This window comes from Zalophus californianus, chromosome 3 (genome assembly GCF_009762305.2).
Source record: "Zalophus californianus isolate mZalCal1 chromosome 3, mZalCal1.pri.v2, whole genome shotgun sequence".
NCBI lineage: Eukaryota > Metazoa > Chordata > Mammalia > Carnivora > Otariidae > Zalophus > Zalophus californianus.
Window position 1 is genome coordinate 141,814,299 of NC_045597.1, and position 23,177 is coordinate 141,837,475.

General features: G+C 36.1%; 1 protein-coding gene across 3 annotated transcripts in view; it reads right to left on the reverse strand.

Annotated features, from left to right (window-relative positions):
• SESTD1 (SEC14 and spectrin domain containing 1) overlaps window positions 1-23,177 on the reverse strand; it is a 139,156-nt gene that overhangs the window by 44,792 nt on the left and 71,187 nt on the right. For all 3 annotated transcript variants that reach the window (XM_027589534.2, XM_027589533.2, XM_027589535.2), the window contains 4 exons: window positions 16,355-16,468; window positions 15,052-15,149; window positions 5,722-5,777; window positions 3,968-4,179 (listed from right to left, as the gene is read on the reverse strand). In XM_027589534.2, the coding sequence (XP_027445335.1) occupies window positions 3,968-4,179; window positions 5,722-5,777; window positions 15,052-15,149; window positions 16,355-16,468 (480 nt within the window). The remainder of the gene's footprint in view (window positions 1-3,967; window positions 4,180-5,721; window positions 5,778-15,051; window positions 15,150-16,354; window positions 16,469-23,177) is intronic.

Consider the following 23,177-nt stretch of genomic DNA (forward strand, 5'->3'; position numbering starts at 1 on the left):
CAAAAGAAACAGTCAACAAAACCAAAAGACAACCGACAGAATGGGAGAAGATATATGCAAATGACATATCAGATAAAGGGCTAGTATCCAAAATCTATAAAGAACTTCTCAAACTCAACACCCAAAGAACAAATAATCCAATCGAGAAATGGGCAGAAGACATGAACAGACATTTTTCCAAAGAAGACATCCAAATGGCCAACAGATACATGAAAAAGTGCTCAACATCGCTCGGCATCAGGGAAATCCAAATCAAAACCTCAATGAGATACCACCTCACACCAGTTAGAATGGCTAAAATTAACAAGTCAGGAAACGACAGATGTTGGTGAGGATGCGGAGAAAGGGGAACCCTCCTACACTGTTGGTGGGAATGCAAGCTGGTGCAGCCACTCTGGAAAACAGTATGGAGGTTCCTCAAAAAGTTGAAAATAGAGCTACCATACGGTCCAGCAATTGCACTACTGGGTATTTACCCCAAAGATACAAACATAGGGATCCGAAGGGGTATGTGCACCCCGATGTTTATAGCAGCAATGTCCACAATAGCCAACCTGTGGAAAGAGCCAAGATGTCCATCGACAGATGAGTGGATAAAGATGTGGTATATATATATATATAATGGAATATTATGCAGCCATCAAAAGGAATGAGATCTTGGCATTCTCAACAACATGGATGGAACTGGAGGGTGTTATGCTGAGTGAAAAGTCAATCAGAGAAAGACATGTATCATATGACCTCACTGATATGAGGAATTCTTAATCTCACGAAACAAACTGAGGGTTGCTGGAGTGGGGGTGGGGTGGGAGGGGTGGGGTGGCTGGGTGATAGACATTGGGGAGGGTATGTGCTATGGTGAGCACTGTGAATTGTGCAAAACTGTTGAATCATAGATCTGTACCTCTGAAACAAATAATGCAACATATGTTAAGGAAAAAAAAAGAAGTAGTTAGCAGGAGGGGAAGAATGAAGGAGGGGAAATCGGAAGGGGAGACGAACCATGAGAGAGGATGGACTCTGAAAAACAAACTGAGGGTTCCAGAGGGGAGGGGGGTGGGGGGATGCGTTAGCCTGGTGATGGGTATTAAAGAGGGCACGTTCTGTGTGGAGCACTGAGTGTTATGCACAAACAATGAATCATGGAACACTACATCACAAACTAATGATGTAATGTATTGTGATTGACATAACAATAAAAAAATTTAATGGAAAAAAAAGAAACAAAAGAGATGAACATATGGGAATTGGGGGAGGAGAAAGACAAACAACCATAAGAGACTCTTAACAATAAAGAACAAACTAAAGGTTGATGGAGGAAGTGGGTGGGGGATGGGCTAGATGGGGGATGGGTATTAAGGAGGGACCTTGTTGTGATGAGCACTGGGTGTTGTATATAAGAGATGAATCACTGAATTGTACTCCATAAACCAAAACTGCACTGTATCTTCATTACCTAAAATTTAAATTAAAAAAAATTCAACATGTCTAAAACCAAACTCATGATTCTCCATACCCTTTTCCACCCACACCTAAACCCAAATCCTGTCCAGTGTTTCCTAACTGACCAAGAAGACCACCCATCAAGTCTTGCAAGTCAGAAAAATGATTCATCTCTGATATTTTCTTTTTTATTTTTTTAAAGCTTTTATTTATTTATTTGAGAGAGAGACAGTGAGAGAGGAAACACAAGCATGGGGAGTGGGAGAGGGAGCAGGGAGCCCAATGTGGGGCTCGATCCCAGGACCCTGGGACCATGACCTGAGCCGAAGGCAGGAGCTTAACGACTGAACCACCAGGCTCCCCTCTGATATTTTCTTCTTACCCTTACTCCACCACTTTTCTTCTTGGGATTTGGCACCACTGCAATTTTACAACTATTTGTGTAATTATGTAATCATGCACCATAAAAGTGGGATCGTAGATTATTCTTACCATTATATTCTACCTAGCCCAAAGTCACATTGTAGACATTCATTTTTTGAATGAGTGAGCAAATAACAGACATTATTTATGCTAATTATTATGCTAAGCACTAAATATTTTATAAACATTATTTTCTTTAATCTTTGTAGCAGCCCTATTAAGTAGGTATTATTATTATTGTTGTTGTTGTCATCCTCAGTTTACTGAGGAGGAAGCTAGGGCACTGAGAAGTTACATTTCCTTCCTGAGAAAGTAAACAACTTGGAAATAGTAGAAAAAGGTGGACCTAGATCATGTAAATGACTTGTATATCACTATGCTATTCTATATTTATGGTTTTCAAAGAAACTCTCAAGCTACTTGGCTGAAGTTTACCTGGGTTTAATACCATCTATAACTTATAAATATATTACAAAGAAAAAGTTATCTACAATTAATGTATGCTTAGAAATCTTTAGTGTATATGTGGCTATCATGAAAAGACTAAATCTTTTTGCCTGGAATTCAAGATCTTCCATGATCCAACTTCTTCCTTCCTTTGAAGCCTTTTCCACTCTAACACCCTGATGTTCTAGTCAGGGGTCAGCAAACTACTGCCTGTAGGCCAATTCTGACTACCCATTATTTTTGCAAATAAAATTTTATTTTAGCACAGCCACACACATTTGTTTATATGATGTCTACACACTACAACACCAGAGCTTAACAGCCATAGCTGTAAGAACTGTACAGTCCACAAAGCCTAAACATTTACTATTTGGCCCTATTTTATAGGAAAAGCTAGCCAACAACGGGACCAGACTGATTGACTAGAGCCTAGTACAAAGAAAATAAATAGATACCATTAATCAAGCACTGGATTCTTTCAACAAACCTTTCAAAAGAGGTCTTGTTACCCTTGTTTCGATTAATGAAAGAAGGGAGGAAGGGAAAGAGAGAGATGTTAAAAAAGAAGTCCACTGAGGCGCAGATGGGCGAATAAAGTGACCACGATCACAGTAAGTGGAGGAACTGGGATTTAGATCATACTTGCTGACCATACTTTATAATTCAAACCAAAAACTTCCCATGGTGCCTTAAAGAGCTTAGGATTTCATGCTGCTAGTGTTTATTTATGCTGTTCTTTCTTCTGCATAAAATGCCAATTCTTCTTTAAAACTTAAAAAGAGGTGCCTGTTGAAATCTTTACACATTCTTGGAGAAAAAGTTCAACTACTACCTCCTCTGCTAAATCTTCCTAGATTACCTGCAGCCGGGGGAATAATCCCTCCTATAGATGCCCACAACACTTCTGTCATCCCCTTTAACACTTAGAACTTTATCCCCTTAGCTTAATGATAGCAAAAACCAAATCTACCTTTATATTCTATAGAAAACCTAGGACAATGTCTTCTACATTTCACTGCTGGATTTAAGTAAAATATTTAATATTTATTTCTTAATGCAACAGAGGAAAATCAGAATGTGGTCTAAGTAACAGAAATGTCCTAGTATTGAGCTTTAGTATTTTTAGCCTACTCTTTTTATAAAAATCAACTCTCAAACGAACTGAAACTTCCTAAGTATTAAATACATTAAAGGTTTCTATCAGCATCAAAAAATAATGAAATTTAATATTAAAATTCCTTATATTATATGTCATCATTTTGCTAGGGAAGAAAAACTCTTCATAATGCCTAAATTAAAAAAAAACCTAACAAGTTATTAGAAATTAAGAATAAATCAGTTATCAATAATGAAATTTTATTGCAAGAATACACAGACCACAGATGACATTTTCCAACTAGTTACTTTTAAAGTTCATAATGATAGAGTGAGATGAATGCTCAATGTCATCACTGTAGAAATAATCTAGTTTTAATGAAAATACTATTTGTAAAAATGTACATAAAATAGTTTTAGTCTGTTTTGATAGGACTCAGGTTCTCTATACAGTATAACAAGGCTTAGTATAAAATCAGTCATACAGTAGAAAGTATTTTTTAAAAACCCTAACATTTAGGATTTTTAAAAGTTAAATACAGTCAAATCAGACACCTACCTGCATCACCTTCTGCTGAATCTCCTCTAACTGTGTACGCTTACTACGTTGCCTACAAACTTCCTGGTAGCGAGTATACTGTTCTCGCAGTGAATCTAATAATTTCATGACCTGTGGCTGGGCCAGTAGTTCATCATCCATAGGAGACCATGAGACCCCTCCATCTGAGCCATTAAATCGACGCTGCTGTAATTCGGACAACAATTCATGCCCTTTACGAATGAAAGACACTTATAATTAATATCCATAAAGAAATACAATTCTTACTTCTCAATCTCAATTTTAGTCCCTTATTTTTAGAACCTATCTGCCTATATGTCTGCCTAACTATCTACTAGGTCATAATTACTGAAATGCAATTTTTAAATATATATAGAAATAAATAGGAAATAGCATATTTTAGTACATAACTACACAGTATATTTAAATGCTATATATCATATATATCATGAATGTATATACTATATATGCTACACTAGTTAGTAAATATATGGCATATTTTTATTCTTTATCTATCTGTCATCACATTCTTGTTATTGGTGGATTCATTATTTAGGAAATTGTGCCAACCAATCCTCTTTCCCTGTAGAGCACAATTACACTCTGGGATTTCTGTCTAGTATGGTACTAACTAGTATGTTTAATTTGATGGTACTAATCAATACTAAGCAGGATGTTGCAGGATTTCAGTATTAATCCATACCCTTAATCATACCATCTAAAACAAAAGTTGACAGTGTAACAGTGTATGATTAAAGGGAGAAAGCTTTATTACTGGTATGAAATAAAATTTAAATAGTCTCTATTTAAGGAATCTCTACAAAATATTAACTGAATCATGAGGGACTACACTAGTGTAAGAACTTCAATGTTATTCATATAGCAAACTCATGTAAGAAAATCCATTCATGCATGAGAAATTAAAATTGCAGAATATGCAACATCTAAAACTGGAATTTTAAAAGTGAATAAATCACAAACTGTTTTTCCAGGATAATACTATTCCAATTATTACTTAAGGACCAAAAACATATGCAGATACTTAAATTCTCTTCATCTTTATTCAGAAAAATGTCCTAAAGTTAAGTGGCTTTCAATATTTAGAAACAGAATTTTTATCATGATTTGAAGGTAATTCCAATTTCTAAAAAATACCCAAAATCGTTCTAAACCTCTCTATTTCTATACTCTCTTTTTATCCCTATTCTAAGAGTCAATAGCATCTAAAAAAAGAACTTAGTGGCATATAAAGTTAATTTCAAAGTACAAATTTAAAAAACTTCTTAATTCATGGGCTTCAGTAGCTTTCGAAATGTTAAATATAACCATGGAATTAAATTTTAAACCTAGAGCAAGCCATATTTTTACTGACAGTCCACTGTACCTGCTCAACATGTAGGAATTCATAGATTACAATTATTTCTTTGTTCTCTAAGGAAGTAAGATCAATATCATTCTGAAAACAGTACAATGGAATCAATACAATGAAAATATTCAGAATTCTTTGAATTGAAATAAATACAAGTATTTCAAGGGAGAAATAATTTAACAGTTTATCATTATTAATACTTTCCAAAAATACTGTAAAGTGTATTAACACACTGTTAGGTTAAACCAAAGACCAATTTTAAAAGTCCCCTTGAGTTTCTACCACGTAATACATGTTTAATCAATTTTTATTTCATGAACCAATCAATATATGATTGGTTTAATGGATTATGATTATCAATGATAAACACTTTTTTTTATCTTACCTGTCTGAAGAACTGTTTCAGGATCAACTGATGGAAGAAAGTTTAAATCCACAGACCTGCCAAACACCACAAGAATAATTTTTAAAAACTGTATTTTTATCTATACAAAGAAAATCCTTTATGTATGTGCATCAAAACAGGAGCATATGGTATGGAAATCTGAAGCACACTATTCTACCAGGCTAATGCCCTTAAGCATTAAGAAACCAATTAGAGATAATTAAACACTAGTAGCCAAAAAAAAAAAAAAAAAAACTATGTGAAAATCACAGTTTATTATTATTATAGTATTATTTCAAATATATTGAAGGAATCCATTTTAGTATTTTCCCACTGCATATTTATTCCAAAATTAAATGTGTAACTATATAATAACCCAGAAATGTTAACATTAAAAATGCATGGAGCCATCCTCCAATTAAGCGTTACTTATCTATAGCAAACTTTGAGAGCTACAAATAGTCTCTGATATTCATGTGCATGTGCATCCCCACGCAGTTGTACTCTCTTCCCTGTACTGTGTTTCATTTGCAGTTGGACCATGCTCTGTATTTTTTTAAACACATATGGGAAGTAGAAGACGAAGGAAAGATAAAGCACATGGCAAATCAAAGCCTAGGACCTTGCTGCTGTAACTGACCGGTCCTGCTCTAAATCTTTCACTTTTGTCGATTCATCTGGAACCTCGCCTCTTGTGTAGCCTGGATGCTTCTGGAGTAATGACATTAAAAAGGTGATGAAAATTTCAAGTGGAGGGACTTTATTATCTAGGATTTAAAAGAGACTAAGTAATAACACTTGAGTTCCTTGGGGAGGAACTGGCAAATACAAGATTTTATTTGATACTTCATGTAGTCATGCAAACCAGCATTTCCCAAAGTGTTTCCCAAAACACTGAACAAGATATTATTAGATGGAGAAAAAGGGGCCCCGCCGGCATGTAAGTACAGGAAACATGTTTCTTTACTGCAATGCTTTCTCAGACCTGTAATCTGTAAATGTTCACAGTCATTCTGAGAGAGGGAAACATGATAAACAGCATTAGGCTATGACCATGAACTAATTTTCTACAGGGACCCTCTTAGGACGTCTTTCCTGAGGAAAATGACCTTAAGAAGCATCAAACTTGAGGTGGAGCAAGATGGCGGAGGAGTAGGAGACCTAGATTTCGTCTGGTCTCAGGAATTCAGCTGAATAGCGATCAAACCATTCTGAACACCTACGAACTCAACAGGAGATCGAACAGGACAGTAGCAACAACTATCTGAACAGAGAAGTGACCACTTACTGGAAGGTAGGGCGTGCGGAGAAGTGAATCCGAGGCGATATTCGGGAGGATAGACGGCGGGGGAGGGGCCTCCGCCAGCCGCTTCTGGCAAGTGATAGAGCCGCGGAGCACAAAATCGGACCTTTTAGAAGTCGGCTCGGCGGAGGGACGTCGCTGCAGTGGCTAAGCGGGGGAGGGGGGGGGGGGGGGGGTGGAATCCTCCCGGGACAGTGTGGTCTCAGGACCCTTGGGGTCACAGAGAGACTGGGGGTGCCTGAGTGCGCCAGAGCTCCAAGGTATCAGAGCAGGGAAGCCGGCTGCAGATACGGAGCAGAGTCGCGGGCTCTCAGCTCGGGGTTGCCATAAACTGTGATCTGCGGCCCAGTCGGGGCTCGGCTCCCCCAGCAGGGACCCAACAAGCAGCAAATCTGGGGAGGCTCCCCTTCCTTCCCGGGGAGGAGCGGTGCGGGAACGCACTGCAGGGATCTGCTGGGTTTGGAGACTCCGCGCGGGGTCGGGTGCCAGAGATAGAAACGCTCGGTCACAGGCCCGGTGAGCACGGAGTGCGGCCAGAGACCGGGGACACAGGAGTGACTGCTTTTCTCTGGGGGCACACTGAGGAGCGGGGCCCCGAGTTCTCAGCTCCTCCGAGTGGAGATTGGGACGCCACCATTTCTGCCCTGGTCCTCCAAAGCTGTACCGAGAGCTTGCAGGGAACAAAAGCTCCTGAGAGCAAATCAGAGCAGCTTCCTTAGCCCGGACCGACAAGGGCGGGGCAATTCCGCCTCCAGCAAAGACATTTGGAAACCACAGCAACAGGCCCCTCCCCCAGAAGATCAGCACAAACAGCCAGCAAGCCAAGACCAAGTTGATCGATCAAGGAGAACAGGAGAACTCCAGCGCTAGGGGAATACTGCACATAGATTCATGGATTTTTTTTTTTTTACCATGATTCATTATTTCATCTAAGTTAATTTTTGTTGACTGTTTTTTTTTTAATTTTTCTTTTTCCCCTTTTCAACCAACATCTTATAAATCCCTTTTTTTAAAAAAAAAAAAACATTTTTTATTTTTCATTTTTAGTCATATTTTATCCCTTCATAGTAGTTACCCTTATTTTTGGCATATATATATAAGTTGTTCTCTCTTTAAAATTTTGAGGTACAGTTTCTTCTAACAGAAGAAAAATATACCCTAAATCACTAGTGTATGGCTTTGTTCTAGTCTCCTGCCTGATCACATTCTCTCCCTTTTTTTTTTTTCTTAAATCTTCTTTCTTTTTTCAAACAACTTATCTTACCAAGTCCTTTTATAAAATCTTTTATAATTTTCAACTTTACAGTCATCTTCCATCCCTTCAGTGTATCAACCCTTATTTTGTACATATATGTCTTTCTTCCTTTAAAATTTTAGGACGCACTTTTTTCTAACAGACCAAAATACGCCCAAAATCTAGTGTGTGGCACTGATCTATGCACTAGCCTGATCATATTTGATCATATTCTGCCTTTTTTGTATTGTTTTGTTTTTGTTTTTATCTTTTTTTTTTCTTTTTCTCTTTCTTTTTTCTTTCTTTCCCTTTCTTTTTCCCTGGTTTCAGGTCTTTTCTGATTTGTATAGAGTATATTTATTGGGGACGTTGTAAACCTGTTAGCATTTTGTTCTCTCATTCATCTATTCTCCTCTGGACAAAATGACAAGACGAAAGAAATCATCTCAGCAAAAAGAACAAGAGGTAGTACCGTCAGCCAGGGACCTACTCAATACGGACATTAGTACGATGTCGGACCTAGAGTTCAGAATCATGACTTTAAAGATACTAGCTGGGCTTGAAAAAAGCGTGGAAGTTATTAGAGAAACCCTTTCTGGAGAAATAAAAGAACTAAAATCTAACCAAATAGAAATCAAAAAGGCTATTGATGAGGTGCAATCAAAAATGGGGGCACTAACTGCTAGGATAAATGAGGCAGAAGAGAGAATCAGCGATATAGAAGACCAAATGATGGAAAATAAAGAGGCTGAGAAAAAGAGAGAGAAACAACTACAGGATCACGAGGGCAGAATTCGAGAGATAAATGATATGATAAGACGAAACAACATTAGAATAATTGGGATCCCAGAAGAAGAAGAGAGAGAGAGAGGGGCAGAAGGTATATTGGAGCAAATTATAGCAGAGAACTTCCCTAATGTGAGGAAGGAAACAGGCATTAAAATCCAGGAGGCACAGAGAACCCCTCTCAAAATCAATAATAATAGGTCAACACCCCGACATCTAATAGTAAAACTTACGAGTCTCAGAGACAAAGAGAAAATCCTGAAAGCAGCTCGGGAGAAGAGATATGTAACCTACAATGGTACAAACGTTAGATTGGCAACAGACCTATCCACAGAGACCTGGCAGGCCAGAAAGGACTGGCAAGATATCTTCAGAGCACTAAATGAGAAAAATATGCAGCCAAGAATACTATATCCAGCTAGGCTATCATTGAAAATAGAAGGAGAGATAAAAAGCTTCCAAAACAAACAAAAACTAAAGGAATTTGCAAACACGAAACCAGCCCTCCAAGAAATATTGAGAGGGGTCCTCTAAGCAAAGAGAGAACCTAAAAGCAGCAAAGAGCAGAAACGAACACAGACAATAGACAGTTAACAGTCACCTTACAGGTAATACAATGGCACTAAATTCATACCTTTCAATAGTTACCCTGAATGTAAATGGGCTCAATGCCCCAATCAAAAGACACAGGCTATCAGATTGGATTAAAAACCAAGACCCATCAATATGCTGTCTGCAAGAGACTCATTTTAGACCCAAAGACACCCCCAGATTGAAAGTGAGGGGGTGGAAAACCATTTACCATGCTAATGGACACCAAAAGAAAGCTGGGGTGGCAATCCTTATATCAGACAAATTAGATTTTAAACCAAAGACTGTAATAAGAGATGAGGAAGGACACTATATCCTACTTAAAGGGTCTATCCAACAAGAAGATCTAACAATTGTAAATACCTATGCCCCAAACATGGGAGCAGCCAATTATATAAGGCAATTAATAACAGAAGCAAAGAAACACATTGACAACAATACAATAATAGTGGGGGACTTTAACACCCCCCTGACTGAAATGGACAGATCATCTAAGCAAAAGATCAACAAGGAAATAAAGGCTTTAAATGACACACTGGACCAAATGGACTTCACAGACATATTCAGAACATTCCATCCCAAAGCAAAGGAATACACATTCTTCTCTAGTGCCCATGGAACATTCTCCAGAATTGATCACATCCTAGGTCACAAATCAGGTCTCAATCGGTACCAAAAGATTGGGATCATTCCCTGCATATTCTCAGACCACAGTGCTTTGAAACTAGAACTCAACCACAAGAGGAAAGTCGGAAAGAACTCAAATACATGGAGGCTAAAGAGCATCCTACTAAAGAATGAATGGGTCAACCAAGAAATTAAAGAAGAATTAAAAAAATTCATGGAAACCAATGAAAATGAAAACACAACTGTTCAAAATCTTTGGGATACAGCAAAGGCAGGCCTGAGAGGAAAGTATATAGCAATACAAGCCTTTCTAAAGAAACAAGAAAGGTCTCAAATACACAACCTAACCCTACACCTAAAGGAGCTGGAGAAAGAACAGCAAATAAAGCCTAAACCCAGCAGGAGAAGAGAAATCATAAAGATCAGAGCAGAAATCAATGAACTAGAAAACCAAAAGAAGAGTAGAACAGATCAACGAAACTAGGAGTTGGTTCTTTGAAAGAATTAACAAGATTGATAAACCCCTGGCCAGACTGATCAAAAAGAAAAGAGAAATGACCCAAATCAACAAAATCATGAATGAAAGAGGAGAGATCACAACCAACACCAAAGAAATACAAACAATTATAAGAACATATTATGAGCAACTCTATGCCAGCAAATTAGATAACCTGGAAGAAATGGGTGCATTCCTAGAGATGTATCAACTACCAAAATTGAACCAGGAAGAAATAGAAAACCTGAACAGACCTATAACCACTAAGGAAATTGAAACAGTCATCAAAAATCTCCCAAGAAACAAAAGCCCAGGGCCAGATGGCTTCCCAGGGGAATTCTATCAGACATTTCAAGAAGAATTAATACCTATTCTCCTGAAACTGTTCCAAAAAATAGAAATGGAAGGGAAACTTCCAAACTCATTTTATGAGGCCAGCATTACCTTGATCCCAAAACCAGACAAAGACCCCATCAAAAAAGAGAATTACAGACCAGTATCCTTGATGAACATGGATGCAAAAATTCTCACCAAAATACTAGCCAATAGGATCCAACAGTACATTAAAAGGATTATTCACCAGGACCAAGTGGGATTTATTCCTGGGCTGCAAGGCTGGTTCAACATCTGCAAATCAATCAACGTGATACAATACATTAACAAAAGAAAGAGCAAGAATCATATGATCCTCTCAATAGATGCAGAAAAAGCATTTGACAAAGTACAACATCCTTTCTTGATCAAAACTCTTCAGAGTATAGGGATAGAGGGTACAGACCTCAATATCATAAAAGCCATCTATGAAAAACCTACAGCGAATATCATTCTCAATGGGGAAAGGCTGAGAGCTTTTCCCCTAAGGTCAGGAACGCGGCAGGGATGTCCACTCTCACCACTGCTATTCAACATAGTATTAGAAGTCCTAGCCACAGCAATCAGACAACAAAAAGAAATCAAAGGCATCCAAATCGGCAAAGAGGAAGTCAAACTCTCACTCTTTGCAGATGATATGATACTGTATGTGGAAAACCCAAAAGACTCCACCCCAAAACTGCTAGAACTCATACAGGAATTCAGTAAAGTAGCAGGATATAAAATCAATGCACAGAAATCAGTGGCATTCCTATACACCAACAACTAGACAGAAGAGAGACAAATCAAGGAGTCGATCCCATTTACAATTGCACCCAAAACAATTAGATACCTAGGAATAAATCTAACCAAAGAGGCAAAGGATCTGTACTCAGAAAACTATAAAATACTCATGAAAGAAATTGAAGAAGACACAAAGAAATGGAAAAACGTTCCATGCTCATGGATTGGGAGAATCAACATTGTGAAGATGTCAATGCTACCTAGAGCAATCTACACATTCAATGCAATCCCCATCAAAATACTATCCACTTTTTTCAAAGAAATGGAACAAATAATCCTAAAATTTGTATGGAACCAGAAGAGACCCAGAATACCCAGAGGAATACTGAAAAAGAAAAGCAAAGCTGGCGGCATCACAATTCCGGACTTCCAGCTCTATTACAAAGCTGTCATCATCAAGACAGTATGGTACTGGCACAAAAACAGACACATAGATCAATGGAACAGAATCGAGAGCCCAGAAATGGACCCTCAACTCTATGGTCAACTTATCTTTGACAAAGCAGGAAAGAATGTCCAATGGAAAAGAGACAGTCTCTTCAACAAATGGTGTTGGGAAAATTGGACAGCCACATGCAGAAGAATGAAACTGGACCATTTCCTTACACCACACACAAAAATAGACTCCAAATGGTTGAAAGACCTAAACGTGAGACAGGAGTCCATGAAAATCCTAAAGGAGAACACAGGTAGCAACCTTTTCGACCTTAGCTGCAGCAACTTCTTCCTAGAAACATCGCCAAAGGCACGGGAAGCCAGGGCAAAAATAACTATTGGGATTTCATCAAGATAAAAAGCTTTTGCACAGCAAAAGAAACAGTCCACAAAACCAAAAGACAACCGACGGAATGGGAGAAAATATTTGCAAATGACATATCAGATAAAGGGCTAGTATCCAAAATCTATAAAGAACTTCTCAAACTCAACACCCAAAGAACAAATAATCCAATCAAGAAATGGGCAGAAGACATGAACAGACATTTCTCCAAAGAAGACATCCAAATGGCCAACAGACACATGAAAAAGTGCTCAACATCGCTCGGCATCAGGGAAATCCAAATCAAAACCTCAATGAGATACCACCTCACACCCGTCAGAATGGCTAAAATTAACAAGTCAGGGAACGACAGATGTTGGCGGGGATGTGGAGAAAGGGGAACCCTCCTACACTGTTGGTGGGAATGCAAGCTGGTGCAGCCACTCTGGAAAACAGTATGGAGGTTCCTCAAACAGTTGAAATTAGAGCTACCGTTCGATCCAGCAATTGCACTACTGGGTATTTACCACAAAGATACAAATGTAGGGACCCGAAGGGGTACGTGTACCCCAATGTTTATAGCAGCAATGTCCACCATAGCCAAACTGTGGAAAGAGCCAAGATGGCCATCAACAGATGAATGGATAAAGAAGATGTGGTATATATACACAATGGAATATTATGCAGCCATCAAAAGGAATGAGATCTTGCCATTTGCAACGACGTGGATGGAACTGGAGGGTGTTATGCTGAGTGAAATAAGTCAATCAGAGAAAGACATGTATCACATGACCTCACTGATATGAGGAATTCTTAATCTCAGGAAAGAAACTGAGTGTTACTGGAGTGGTTGGGGGTGGGAGGCATGGGGTGGCTGGGTGATAGACATTGGGGAGGGTATGTGCTACGGTGAGCACTGTGAATTGTGCAAGACTGTTGAATCACAGTTCTGTACTTCTGAAACAAATAACGCAACATATTTTAAGAAAAAAGAAAAAGAAGAAGATAACAGGAGAGGAAGAAAAGGGGAGTATGTCAGAGGGGGAGACGAACCATGAGAGATGATGGACTCTGAAAAACAAACTGAGGGTTCTAGAGGGGAGGGGGGTAGGGGGATGGGTTAGCCTGGTGATGGGTATTGAGGAGGGCACGTTCTGCATGGAGCACTGGGTGTTATGAACAAACAATGAATCATGGAACACTGCACCAAAAACTAATGATGTAATATATGGTGATTAACATAACAATAAAAAATTAAAAAAAAAAAAAGAAGCATCAAACTTACTCTGCTGGGCTACTCAGAAAGCAAGATGTTTGGCTAATTTTTGTCAACCAACTTGTGTGACGTTTTCAATTCTTAAACCATAGCATAGAGTGTATGAGTTATCTATACACATATTTACGTGCATGTCAAAATTTTACATTTTATATTTTTATATGGTATCTACAGGACAATAATGTTCCTAAGTGCTTCCTGTGACTGTAACTCGATTTCCACTCAAACCATTTGTTTTCACATTTTCACTTTGCTTTAGTCAAGATTTGGTGTTTAACTCTGACCTTCTCATATCCCTCTCACCTTATTATAAACTGGTATGTAACTATATTTGTATTCAAGGAATAACAAGATGCATTTTATCAAGGTTCCATTATATTTTTAAGGTCTGATTCAAAAGACGTAGGCAAGGATGAGTGTTGATCCTTTCAAATTTCCTAATGAAAAATTACTGTTCTAGTAACCACTTTGTTGAGAGACGAGAAAGGATTAATTTGCTTCCTAAGGAGCTTTTAACCTGGGGAGAAGGATTTGGCTTACCAACAAAAAAATGAAAATTGTTAAGCTTGTAAAGTTGAATGGAATCTGTTAAAATGATAAATCTAAATAGTTACATTTAGATAATACAACTGAACAATTACTTCAACCAGTGTCATAAACACTAAATTCTCCAAGTTGAACTCACAGATACCACATATTTTATAAGGACCTAGGAGTTCTAGAAGGTAGGCATTTAAGAGGTATTTAAATACGGTTATAATTTTATTTCAAGCTGCAACCTCTTCCATAGTCTTCACAAGCAAAACAGAACTCTAAAAAGAAAATGGTTTCATTTTGAAAATGTGTTCTTGCAAATGAATTTTTAAGGTAAATGCATTTTATTCATCAAAAAGTCTTTTGTAGAGAAACTTTGATTCAAATCAAGAAATTTTACATGTAAAGCAAATTCTCATGAATTAATAAATTTAATTCAACTTTTATATGTCAATTTTGACTGGAGAATTGCTTACACCTTACTTCTTTTAGCTTCCATTAATAGAGATATTCTTCATCAGGTTCATCATAGCTTTGCAAAGGTATAACTCCCAAGACACCAGCCACCTACCTTTCTTTCTCTTGCTGATTGCCTTTATCACTTCCATTGTTAATCAAAGCAAGTTCATCCAGTAATGATGTAGATTCTTTTGTAAACTTCTCAAAAACCTACAATATGAGATTTTGTTAACATATTAAGAATAATCTTAAAAGTTAATGTTTACATAAGGATTTTCAGTTAAGCAGAATACAATTAGCCAGGCAGAATTCCCTTTTCCTCTCTTGATGTCACTTAGTACAATTCAACCACCAGGGCACAACTTAAAGGACAGAAGACAAAACCCCCCTTCCAGAACAATGAATAGTTTCAATGGATAAGAAATTTTTTAAATTTAAATAGGATAAGAAATTATTTTTATTCCTCAGACAAGTTTATTTTTATTCCTGTGTTTTATGAAGAAACATCTGCACTAGTAAGTTTAAACTACATGAACATGATTTAGACCAGTATTAATCTTCTAATTCCAGTTACAGAACATTTCTTTATGTTTTTCTATCACTAATCCACACTGGTTGCATATACTAAAGAGTTTTACATATAAGCATGTAGCATAAAAATAAACTAGTTATAACTTTAACATGGCTTCTTAAAATATTTCTAAAAAGGGACTTGGGCAAGTCTGTTTATAATAAAAGGGACACTCATTTGCCTGATATAACTGTCCAAATATGATGGAAATTGGTTATCCATTCTGAAATATCCAAGTTTATTATTCTTCAATAAAGTTAAGCTTATACAGTTGACTCTTGAACATGTTTTTGGGAAGTCAGAAGTTACATACAGATTTTCAACTCTGCGGAGGGTTAGTGCCCCCAACTCCCATGTCATTCAAAGAAAAATTGTAATCTAAGCGGAGTTAATAGAAGTAGTTCTTTTAGTCCCCAGCAGTTCGATTAAACAATGCCACAGCATGCAGAGGAGTTGACTTCAATCTGGCCAAAGATACATTTTCAGAAATGAAAACCTTAACCTGTCACACTGCTCTTCAACTCAAACTGATATTTAAATATCCTCTCTGAAAATGGTACATCAACTAGATTACCTCTTAGGAAATTGTACTACTCTGTCATTCAACTAAAATATTCACAATTTTGACTAGAAATACTGCTACAAATGACAATAGCAAAAGCAAACACTATGAGTCTAACTGCAGAGTATTTGCCTTCAAGCATTATGCTATCATGTGGTATGCACTATATTTTATTTTTCTAACAAAGAACAATCTACATGTTAGTTAATTAAAATGATAACGTTACCAAAATATGTCTTATTTGTATGTAATAACAATTTTATCTCACTGTAATATACCAACCAGTCTCTTATTTAACCAGTCCATGTGATCATAGGTGAGACTCCCACCAAAATCTTCTGTTAACTGGCATGGTTCTATGTAACGAGTCAATTTATTGGCAGACACTAAAATAACCTATAAAAGTAAAAAGAATCATTTAGTAAGCCAATGTTAATGGCCATGAAAGCAATAAGGAGGTAAAATCAGGTTAAAATATGCAATACTGTTTCCAAAATGATGATATATTATCATGTATTTAATTAATACAAGATTTAATACATTAATAGAAGCATTTAAAATCAATTAAAAATTGTGGATATCTGCTAATAAGCTATTATAAACCATATATAATACATTTTAAAAAATGAGACATAGCTGAGATGAAATATTTTCAAAATTTTATCAATATTAATAACTTCTTGGTAATAAAAATCAGTTCCTTTGATACAATGTAGTCAGCAAAAAAAATTAGCCTTAAAATTAGCTAATTATAATAAGATGATAAGCACAAATAATAATAAATCTGGCAATCAAAAAAGTATACACTTTAGGGCGCCTGGGTGGCTCAGTTGGTTAAGCAACTGCCTTCGGCTCAGGTCATGATCCTGGAGTCCCGGGATCGAGTCCCGCATCGGGCTCCCTGCTTGGCGGGGAGTCTGCTTCTCCCTCTGACCCTCTTCCCTCTCAAGCTCTCTATCTCTCATTCTCTCTCTCGAATAAATAAATAAAAATCTTTAAAAAAAAAAAACAAAAAAAAAGTATACACTTTAAAGTTTCTATAAAATTTTTTGATTATATATTAACAAAACATGTCCTGTAACATTAGAGTAAAACTCAGGATAACATATACTAATATTTAATTTGAAAATCAGAACTAAAAAGCAGGGAGGTCAGGAATTCATAAACTTGAAATTCACATATTAAGGTGAGAATCTTTTAACACTGAACTTTAAAATATTTTAAGTATAAATTATAGAATGACCTAAGAGATCATGCACTAAATAAAACTTCAATGAGGATATACAGGAATATAAAAGAAAATATATGTGTGAGAGAAAGATACTCAAATGGTAATACTAATGCAAAAATGATACATGGACATTTTAATCCCCCCCCACCCAAAATGTGCTAGTAAAACATGTTTAATGTGTATGGCTGGAAAGAGCACCATTCACATCCTAACAATAACAAAAGCCAGAAAATTTTAACTTCTGTGGAACTTTCTCTGAGAGCCAAGGTCACAGAAAAATTACCTACTCTGAAAACAAAGAAAAGACAGCACCATAGAGAGAAAGCTGGAAGGGAAGCCTACAAAGTGGCATGTGCAAAGTTTTGGGGGATGATGGAATTCTTTGGTATCATGACTGTGAGGAAGGATTTATATCTATATCTGTTGGTCAAATCTCATAACTACATGTACATTACTGCTCAATAAATCTCACTTTTTAAAAAATTTAAGAAAAAAGACAACAACAAAAACAACATAAGGACTTGTGGGCAAACTACTAGAGAAAGAAAGAAGGAAAAGAAAAATTCAGAAACATTCCCAATATGCAAAACTGGGTACATCCATACCACATATGAAGTTATAATATAAACACTAATTGAGGGGAAATTACCAAAACTGCAAACTGCTTTGCTAAAGGGGGGGGAAGGATAAATCATCTTAGTAAGATAACAAAAACATGGTATCAAAAGTTCATAAAACTATCAACGAAAAATGGATCCAGCATAATAAACTTTATAACAAACTGCTACTGATAATAACACATTAAGTCCAAACTAAAAGCCTTAAACATTTATATTAAAAAAGAAAGGGTAATGAATAATGAATTAAGTGACCTACTTAAGTTGGGGTGAGGGAATAGTGGGAGAACAGAATACATCCAAAGAAAATGGAAGAAGGTAAAAAAATAAGAAATAAAGCCAAAAGTTTTCCCCCCAAAAAAACTAAAATAAAATTGACAAATTTCTGAGACGATAAAGAAAAGCACAAATAAATAATAGTAAGAGTGAAAAGAACACAGCTACATTGCCAGCAGTGGTTTAAAAGATAATACGGACACAGAAAAATCTTGTCAATAACGATGCAAATTTAGAAGAAATGGACAAATTCCTATAAGAAATCATTTATCAAAATTGGCATAAGAAAAAACAAAACACTTACAACCAATGAAGTAATCACTAGACTCCATTTTCAGTAATCATACCCTTAGTGATAATTTAGTATTGTTATTCTGAGATCATTTGATGAGGAAGAAAGCAAATGATTAATATAAGACATTCTAATTCTGCCATTCCTGAGATCCTTGAGAAATGAAATTCTTGAGAAGGAAGATGTAACAGGGGATAAGTTACCATTATGCTCTTCAATTTGAGTTGGAAGTATCCATTTAAACTCATGATGTATTTCATCTTAAATAAAAATACACACACTATTCTCATACACAAATCTAGTTCTGACCACTGACAAGTTTAGAAAGGATGACCAGTTCTGTAGAAACGCACACCTCTAGCATCCAGACTGTTACTCCAAATACCATTTCCCTCTAAAGGGAATCAGGGCTCCTTGGAGAAATGGCCAATTCCAGATCTTGGGGCTAGGAACATTCATGATGAGCTTAGACCATCTTCTAACCCAGGTTTCAACAGAGGTATCAAAGATTACTTGGGGGGCGCCTGGGTGGCTCAGTCGTTAAGCGTCTGCCTTCGGCTCAGGTCATGATCCCAGGGTCCTGGGATGGAGTCCCACATCGGGCTCCCTGCTCAGCGGGAAGCCTGCTTCTCCCTCTCCCACTCCCCCTGCTTGTGTTCCTGCTCTTGCTGTGTCTCTCTGTCAAATAAATAAATAAAATCTTAAAAAAAAAAAAAGATTACTTGGGTTGTGCCAAAAAGCTTGAAAAGGCTTCCAATGGCCAAAGATGGAAAAATTTGCATATCAATAAAAATAATAAATGCCGTATTTTGAAACATTAAGTATGTTGAATTCAATGAGCTCATACTGATACAAAAGAAACGATCATCACTGGACTATACTGGGGAATAAATTTACTTTATTGAAAGCTAGCAAATGTAGGGAAATAGGCATTCATCTCACCTTTCATATACAAACTGTACCACTGGGTAAACAAACAATGAAGGTAAGTTTCTCATTATTGATGTGTTCCAGCTAGTGAATGAAAAAAGAATAGAACTAGAACATTACCATTTTAAATCTTTAATAAATCCAGGCACTAAACATAAAGGGCCACTAGCATCACAAAAAAGATAACCATTATTGAGTTTCATGATCAAGGAACACATTACCCCTAACGAATGACCTTGGAAAAGAAAATTAAACATGAATCTAATCAACTGTCTAAATCCAACTATCAATTTATAGAAATACAGATTCAAAAAGGCAGCAGAATATGTTAAACCACACCACACAGATGCTTGCTGCAATGAAAAACTGTAAGACAAACAACAACCTGGTCTCTTCAAGAAAAAAAAATACATAAGAAAGGAGAAAGAAAAATTAATATTAAAAAGCTTTATTTAATGATTTAAATATAGGATCCCACAACCAATAATAAGAGAATTACATATCCTTTTCAAGCAAGCATTAAATATTTAAAAACTTGACTATGTATCAGGGCATAAAGAAAGCCTTGGTATATTTCAAAGGCACTAGTTGAAAATATTCTATCTACTTGGAAAGGGATCTCAACCAATCACAATATGTCAATACTATTTGGATCCTGATTCAAATCAATCAATCTGTGTATATGCATAATTTATATATAAATTTATAAGTAAGTTTTAAAATATATTATTTATACATTTTATATATAGCTCAATCCTTTTATGATATTAAATAATTATAAATTTGAAAACAACTAGCTCTTTGACATTAAAAGGAATTGTTTCTTTTAAGGTATAATAATGGTATTGGGTTATACTTTTTTAAAAGAATCTTTATGTTTTCGAGACACATAGTAAAATATTTACAAATAAATTCAAATGTCTTCAATTTCCTTCACTATAATAATATCCCCAGTCTTCTTTGAGGGAAGTGGATAAGGTAAGAATGGGGCTGGATGGACCATGGTTTGATAGATGCTGGAATTGGGTACAGGAATGCTTGGAGTTAACTGTAATATTTTGTTTACTTTTTTATGTGTTCATAATTATAATAAAAATACTAAAAACCTAACATACATATATATATATACATATATATATAAACTCTTTTAAATGAATCTTTTCAGAAAGAATATGCCCAGCCAGTTTATAAGTAAGTTTTAAAAATCAAAGAACAGATCATTTCAATCTTTTTTAAGTGATACATATATATATGTTTATATATATATATGTTATATGTTATATATATATATATTTTTTTTAAGATTTTATTTATTTATCTGACAGAGAGCACAAGCAGGGGCAGTAGCAGAAGTAGAGGGAGAAGCAGACTCCCCGCTGAGCGGGAAGCCCGATGTGGGGCTTGATCCCAGGACCCTGGGATCATGACAGGAGCTGAACACAGATCCTTAACCAACTGAGCCACTCAGGTGCCCCCAGATCATTTCAATCTTAAATAAATGCTTCCAGAGAACAGAAATGCAGGGAACACTCCCAGCTCATTTTATGAGACTAACATTGATACCCAAGGACAATCTGAGAAAAGACCATACGACTTGCAAATATGAAGTATTAGCAGTGAAAATTTTAGACACTACAAGTGGATATATAAATTAAATGCTTTTTTGGAAAGCAGTTTGGCATTATCCTAAAAATCTGAACATTTGTATAACCTATGCCTGGATAAGCTGCAAACAGAGAAAACCTCATACATGTTTTATCAGGAGACATGTACAAGAATGTTTGTAGTATATCATTCATAATGGCAAAAGAATGGAAACAACCCAAATGTCCATCAACAAGAGAATAAGTGGATTGTTTTTATTCACACAGAAGAATAACTTTAGCAATGAGAATGAATCAACTACATCTACTGTAACAATATGCATGAACCTACCTACAATGAGAGAGAAAAGCAGGTCAGTGAACATTAAAATCATACCATTTTTAAAAAGCTTAAAAACAAGTGAAACTAATACAATATTTAGTAATAAATAATATATTTAAATGGCAACTGTAGAGATATAAATATAAAAAAATAAAAGATAAACACTCCCTATTTTCTTCTGAAGATTTTGTCTTTCACATTTAAGTTTTTAATATGCGCGTACACACACACACACACAATAAGAAAATGAACAAAGGATGGATAAATACAAATAAATGCCTTTATTTCAAGGTATGGCTATTTCGGTTCTTAGGTTGGGTCATGGGTATTCAAGTGTTTGTTTTAGTATTGTTTTGTATATATACACATTTTTAAGAATATGTACCAAATACTATATTAAAAAACTGAAAACAGAATCAAGAAAGAATCAAGAGAAGGGAACAAGTAACAGAAGGGGCACGATGAGATCTCAAGCGCCAACTCAAGAAAGTAACTTCTCTTTGGCAGCACTCAGGGAGGTTACAGGGAGAACAAAGGAAAATCTAAAGATGGTAGTAACAGAAAAGCTGAGGGGGGTTATATGCCTTTTTTTCCCATTTAAAAAGTAAAAGAAAAGATACAGAATATCAAATTACATTTTTGGTTAGTTTAGTAACAGCAAACTATATTATGCGTAAATGGCAATTAATGTAATCTCTCTTGTATGACTTTAGCATATCTCAATTTCACTGTTTTACTATTTAGGTAACAATAAGAGCTAATTAAAGTAAACATCTTAACATTTTTTTAAAATAAGCATCTTAGAATAAAAAGAACAGAAAAATATTATTCTTTTATTGAAAAACTTGTCACAGACAGCTTTATCCTCTTGTTGCAATGTAGCTTATTTGGACTAGTTCTCAGAGACAGGCATGACGTTAAACTGTCACTGTAAGTGGAGTCAGGCCACAGGAACGATCTCATCTGCCAGCAAGTCCTTCTGGGATCTAGGCAGGCACGTCCACAAAGTCGGCTCCTAGGGAGAGCCTTTTCCTTTCTCCAAAGTGCCTAGCAATCTATTAACTAGACATACACCAACAATGAAACAGAAACATGTATTTACTCTATGAGGAAATAAACTACTTTGCTAAATTGAGCACCAATTCACATCTGAAAAGATATTCCCAGAACACTCTCTCCTGAAAAGACAACTGAATAGAAAACATAATGAATGTAAAATATAATGAATGACATCTCTGCTCTTCTACTGTGCCTTCTTTGGCACAACAGTCTACTTAAGCACTGAAAAATATCTCTTGAAAAATCTATCATGTCCCTTATAATTTAACTTTTAATGATGTGTTATTCATTTGTTCAACATTCATTATTTAATAGGAGTTAAATTTATTTATTAGAAGTATTATTAGTAGAAGCTATGTGTTCTAGTGCTGAGAATAGAAGGATAAATAAGATATGTTTCTACAAAGGAAATGAGCTTTTTATTTCTGCAGTATTCCAGAGAGAGTTGTGCAGTGCTTTCACAAAAAGAAGTAGATTAAAGTTTTCTGGTTTATTTCTACAGCCTTTGTTAAAAATACTCTAAATCTAAATGTTGTCGTCCCCTTGATGTAATAGCACAGAGGGACAAAGGTTTTACTAGAATATGCCAAATGATTTCCAAATTCCTGTCTTAGGTTAAACACCGTTATAACTCAAAGGATACTAAACTAGGAGCCAATTACTCCAGGTTTGTGCCCTAGCTCTGCCACAAATTCACTAACCTTGTAAGAAGTCAACCTAAATGAAATCACCCCAGTTATTTCTCCAAACTGTCAAAGAAGGCACCTGCATTAA